The sequence below is a fragment of the Ursus maritimus genome, unplaced genomic scaffold (assembly GCF_017311325.1).
Source record: "Ursus maritimus isolate PB19 unplaced genomic scaffold, ASM1731132v1 scaffold_22, whole genome shotgun sequence".
In the NCBI taxonomy this organism is placed as follows: Eukaryota; Metazoa; Chordata; class Mammalia; order Carnivora; family Ursidae; genus Ursus; species Ursus maritimus.
Window position 1 is genome coordinate 23,001,019 of NW_024424675.1, and position 6,000 is coordinate 23,007,018.

Here is a 6,000-nt window from a genome sequence, read left to right on the forward strand (position 1 = left end):
AAAAAAGATTTCTTTATTTTAACGAGAAAGTGAGTGTGAGCTGGGGGAGGGGCAGAGGGAGAGAGGATCTGAAGCAGACTCCACGCAGAGGCCTGATGTGGGGTTCGATCTCACTACCCTGAAACCCATGACCGGAGCTGAAATCAAGAGTCAGACACTTAACTGACTGAGCCACCCAGGTGCCCCAGCTCTTGCCCTTCTGTCCCCTCTCATATTCCACCTTGGGGCTGATAGTTTTATTTATTTATTTATATATATGTGTGTGTGTTTGTTTGTTTATTTATATTAAATTTATTTCATTGAAATTCTCAGTTCGTTTTAAAAAGTCATTTCTGTGGTTGATAAAGGAAGGGTTGAAAGTCTGTTTAGATCCTTGATTTTCTGGTTTGGTCCGTTCAGGCCTTTGATGGTGAACATTGAAATTAAGTAATTGATAGAATGGTCCTGGTGGTTCTGGACACCTGTTCTCATCTCTGGATGCTTCTCCACTGCAGCTTATGAAGGGGGAGTTTTCTTCCGCCCTTGGACAGGACTTGGTCCCTTTGGCTATATCTGGCTTCTTTGCGAGGCCGTGGGGGAGCTAAAGAAGCTGTTTGCTTCCGTTTTTGCAGCTAGTTCAGAAGGTTGGACTAGATGTCTGTGGTGCCTAGTCTGGTGCCTAGTCTGGCTCTCAGAATTCCGTGCTGCCCAAATTGTTCTCAGTAGCTGCACCTTTGATTTCCCGGCTTGGCCTTCCCTGTGGCCCTGGCCTGTGTGTCCCGTGAGGATTTTATGCTGCATGGTATACCATGTAATTAGTATTTCAGTGAGAGTTACACCAAATTCACATGTCATAGAGTTGAATATACTGGAATGAAGATGTGCACTGTGCTTAAAATACAGAAAAGGGCCATGAGAGTTCTTACGACATTTATTACTCTTGGCTAGATAGAGTCCTGGACTAAGCACTGAGATTTATTTCTTCACTGGCCTTTTGTGGGAATTAGAGCCCCTCAGTGGGGTGCCTGGAGGATCCTTTCGCTGGTATGGTGAGCTGATGAGATGCTTGGTGGAGCTAGCAGTGGAACGTGCTGGCTCTGCTCCCTGTCTCTGTGTCTTTTCTCCCTTTTGAAACTCTCTTGGGAGAGAGACAGGGCCAGGACCTTCTGTTCTTTTGAGTCATGGATTACTCCTCCCATCCCCAACATAGGGCGGCCCCGTGAGAACCATTGAGTTCTCCATGCCCAGGCCACTCTTCACTTCTAGCTGTCTTTGGCTAATAATAGTCATCTTTAGTCAGTCTTCCTCTCCTGCCTTGCCATTTCTATCCTGCTTCTTCGGACCAGACCCTCTCTTTCCATTGACCTCCACGTGCAGAAAGACCTGGATTTCACTGACCAGTGCCCTGGTAAGGACTCATTTTATGCTTGTCAGCCACTTTGCTGGGCTGGGTTGTGGCTTCTGCTTCTGTATTTGTCTCACGATCCCTGAGTTTTTTCTCCTTGATCTTTTCTCTATTCCTGAGACGTTCCTCGTGATTGCGGGTGTAGCTTGCCTCTTCTTGGGAGGTGTTATAGTCAAGGTGGCCTCTGTTATTTATCTGGAGCTGAAGAAAACTGATATTAAACTAAAGTGGGTTTTGGTCCATGTTAGAGAATGTGATGGAAGACCATGTCTCTGTTTGGCTTACCAGTTTGTCTGATACGTTACTGGTACATAAATGCTGAGTATCTCACCCTTTTCAATGTCTTCTGCAGGTCAACGTATTGAAACTTACCGTCGAAGACTTGGAGAAAGAAAGAGATTTTTACTTTGGAAAGCTAAGGAACATTGAATTGATTTGCCAGGAGAACGAGGGGGAAAACAACCCTGTATTGCAGAGGATCGTGGACATTCTCTATGCCACAGATGTACGTGTTGACTTGAGGATATTTTCTTGCTATTTTGCCATCTAAGACAAAGTAAATTTTATCTGGTTGGTTTCAGCAAACTCAGTGCTGGTGCTTGTCATGTTCCAGGATAGCATTCGTCAAAAGACTTTAACTTTGACCTCTCAAAGTCATCCAGAGGTCACCTCTACTCAGCCTCAGCCTCTGCTTTTGCCTTGAGGTCTGTGAGCCTTTGAGGCAAGAATAGGACAAGAAGGTGGCTGGCTTGCCCTGCTTCTGTGGTTTTTGGCCACTGATGGGTGATGAGTGCCACAAAATGCTCTTAACCCCACAATCCCCACTCCACCCCCTGCAACTTGGACCTCTCAGCTCCGTTTTATCAGAGCCCCAGGCATGACCTGGGAACCAGGCTCGCAGCCCCTTTTTGATGTCCCCTGCCCATAGCTGTCAGATTGTACCTTTGTTCCTCCTCCCCAGGAGTGTGCCTGGTTCCCATTTCCTCACAGTACTTTGTGGTCAGGTCTTTTGGGATCCATGTGTATTATTACACAGCTGAATCTGCTGCTGTTGTTAGTCATGACATGCTAGCTGATAGGAAAGACTGATTTTCCCTACATTCAGGATTTGGTATCTTGCTATGTCCATTGTTTAATGGTTTTGCTTATTTATAAATCTGCACACCTAGTAAGGTCTGTAGGATCAAGCTACAGTGTATGTCTAAGTGTTTTATAGTATGTATAGCAGTATACAGATTTAAGGAAATATTAATATTGTCCTTTACACTGTTCTCTAAATATACCAAGTGAATTTCGGGGAATGAAGACAGATGACTGAAAAGATGATACTTTGTTCAAAAATCCTTATTCTGGGCTTGCTCTTTGCCAGCTTCAATGAAAACAAAGATGACAGAGATACAGGGGTCCTTGGGTCTAGTCTAAGTACTATTTTAGTGGAGTCCTATCTTAAGTAAATTCAGCTATAGAGATTTAGTTGGAAAAAAAAAAAAAGATGGTGGTCAAAGGGGAAGTCTGATTTTTGTGGTGGCGTAGCCATTATTACATGCCAGAATGCCCTAGAGTGAGCGTGAGGTGGGAGTCGCAAATCTGTTGTATTCCCATGCCGCTAGTGTTGGATCAGCCGTGGCAGCTACTGTGGGTAGAACCCACAACACTCATAGTGGCATGCATGGTCCTTAAGTGTGACCAAAGGAAGGCGTAAAGAAAAGCTGGTTGTATAGACAGCTTATTGAGAGGAGATGGCATGGTACTGAACTTTCATGATGACTTCAAGGATTTTCGAGGGTGTATTTTCTTTTTTTTTTAACAACCTTAGGTAGAATTGACGTAATGAACTATACCCATTTAAGTACAACTTGATGATGTGTGAAATTGTCACCATAATCAAGACCTAATTAAGAAATCAACTTTTGAGGGTAAATTTATGCTTAGTTTTTGCCTTTTGTGAGATGTGTTTCCACCATCTAATAAAGTGGTGGTCACATGGCCTTGTGCTATTAAACGACAGGTGTGTGGTAGAGACAGGAAGAGCTGTTGACTTTGAGAGGCTGTGAATATGAGGAAAGTGGCTCCAGAGTAGAAACTGATCCTTCAGTTGGTGCTGAGTAATAGCTTTCCCCTCTTGTTTTCCCATTTTAGGAAGGCTTTGTGATACCTGATGAAGGGGGCCCACAGGAGGAACAAGAAGAGTATTAACAGCCTGGACCAGCAGAGCAACATCGGAATTCTTCACTCCAAATCATGTGCTTCACTGTAAAATACCCCCTTTTATTATTCTTAGAGGACTCACTGGTTTCTTTTCATGAGCAAACAGTACCTCTTCTTAAAGTGCACTTTGCAGAAGTTTCACCCCTTTTCCAATTGAGTTTGAGTTAGGAGCTTTTACCCTGTAGCAGAGCAGTATTAACATCTAGTTGGGTCACCTAGGGAACAAAGAGGCTGACCATGGGGCTCACCGTGTGGACGCTGGTAACACTGATTGCTGGAGAAGGTGTTTTTATGTGATACACTGAGGTGGAGACCTCAGTAGAGAAATGTAAAGACTGATTTGAATTTTAAGCTAATGTGAAATCTTGGCAGAGAACGTTTTAATAAATAAATGCCTTAAGAGTATTTAAAATATGCTTCCATATTTCAAAATATAAAATGAAACATGACAGGAGATTTTACGTGTTTGACATTGTGTCTGGGAAGGAAGAAGGGCCAGACCTCTGGACCTTTGGAATCTGCTGTTCACAGGCCTTGCAGGGCTGCTTGAATCCTGAAAGACCTAGACCTTGGCCCAAAAGGAAAGTTTAAAAAAGTTGCTCTGTAAAGCCATTTGGTGTCCTTGACCAATAGTATCCCTGCTCTATGAAGTAAGAGGCATTGTTGCCTGGATGAATAGAGGGTGTGTTTCAGCCCTGAGATGTTTTGAGTTGAAGAGCTTGAATTATTGAACATTTCTCTGACGATTTTTCCAGTTATCCCTGAAATTTCTATGTATTGTGTTTTTTGGGAAATGAGGTGTGTCCAGTTTTTAAATCTAACAACTACTTTTGGGGACTTGCCCACATCTCTGGGATTTGAATGGGGGTCGTGTCCCATTTTACTGTCTTTTAAGTTTACATTGAACATGTTTCTCTTCTCTGCTCCCCTCGCCCACGGGGGACTCCTCTTTGGCTCCTTAAAGTTTGCTGCTTAGAGCGTAAGTTCAGCAGGCAGGTGGTCACGCTGCAAGTTCTTTCTGGACCTCTGGCAAAGGGAGTGACCAGTGAAGGCCATCGCTACCTTGGGATCTGCAAGGCTGGGTGTTCTCGGTACCTGCTGTCCACCGCCCTCCGCTGTTATCGGAATACTTTGCCAGTGCACTCATCTCTTTGGAGATAAAATTCGTTAGCGTGTTACTAAATGTTAATTTTCTTTTGCAGAAGATACAGTACCGTGTCTGAATTAATTATTAATATTTAAAATATTTCATTCCTTAACTCTTCCTCATTTGCTTTGCCCGTAGCCTATTCAGTTCCTTTGTTTGGCAGAATTCTGCAAAATGTGTGTCACCCACTACTGAGATTGTTCAGCCCCTGATGTATTTGTATTGATTTGTTCCTGGTGGTAGCTTGTCTTAAAATGTGTGTAGAAAGCAGATATTTTATGATAAAATTGTTGTGTAGTGCATGCTCTGTGTGGAATTCAGAGGAAAACCCAGATTCAGTGATTAACAATGCCAAAAAATGCAAAGTAACTAGCCATTGTTCAAATAACAGTGGTGCTATTTCTCTTTTGTGGCCTTTTAGACTTTTGTTGCCCTAAAATTCCATTTTATTGGGAACCCATTTTCCGCCTAGTCTTTCTTGACAGGGTTTTTTTCTACTTTAAACAGTTTCTAAATAAAATTCTGTATTTCAAGAGTGTCATGTCTTCTGAAATTTGTCTTGCCCTGGGTATATTCTTTTAGGTTCAAATGATAAGGTACCAATTCTTCTTTCTTAAATTCGGAGTGATCTTTTCAGTCTTTCACTGATTTTTTCAAATGTACTTATTTCTAAGCCTGTTCCTTTTTTCTCCGTTCTTCACATTAATTTCTCAGCCTCCTGCTGTCAGACATTCTCATGTTACTGTGAGAGGTCTTTGAGAAGTCCAAGGCTTGGCCCGGCGGCCTTGAAGCCTTTTCAGGCGGATTCCTCCTGAGAGCTAGAGCAGAACAGTGCTTGCTGGATACCATGGGGAGATACTCCCCCCGCCCCCCCGAAAGTATGTTTCAAAGGCAGTGAACACAGTCTGAATCTATGAAATAACCTGAGATGGTCATCATTTTCCCCTCCCTTTTAAAATTCTATGCCATAAGAAATGAGTTCAAAAGGAGACTTGCTACCATTTTCAGTATGAAATAAAGTTAAATGGGTAGGAGGTAGTTTCTGTATGATCTTTAGGGTTCTTGCCACAATTGTGGTTGCTCTGTAAACCCAACTTGATTTTGCCTAGGGTTAAATCCATATTACTTGCTCTAGATATTAGCGGTATGGTACCTTTGAAATATTGTGCACCTTCAGAAGGAATTTGACAGCCCATGTGTTGGCAGTCTACAAGAAGATACACACCTCCAGGTGTGCTTGGAGTTGTTGAAGATACTGTGC

The 6,000-nt window shown here is 42.9% G+C and overlaps 1 protein-coding gene across 2 annotated transcripts in view; it reads left to right on the forward strand.

Annotated features, from left to right (window-relative positions):
* The window catches only part of MAPRE1 (microtubule associated protein RP/EB family member 1), a 28,927-nt gene extending 23,655 nt beyond the window's left edge, over positions 1 to 5,272 (forward strand). For both annotated transcript variants that reach the window (XM_040638166.1, XM_008703210.2), the window contains exons 6-7: positions 1,737 to 1,889; positions 3,524 to 5,272. In XM_040638166.1, the coding sequence (XP_040494100.1) occupies positions 1,737 to 1,889; positions 3,524 to 3,580 (210 nt within the window). In that variant the 3' untranslated portion in view covers positions 3,581 to 5,272. The remainder of the gene's footprint in view (positions 1 to 1,736; positions 1,890 to 3,523) is intronic.
* Positions 5,273 to 6,000: the final 728 nt, after the last annotated feature.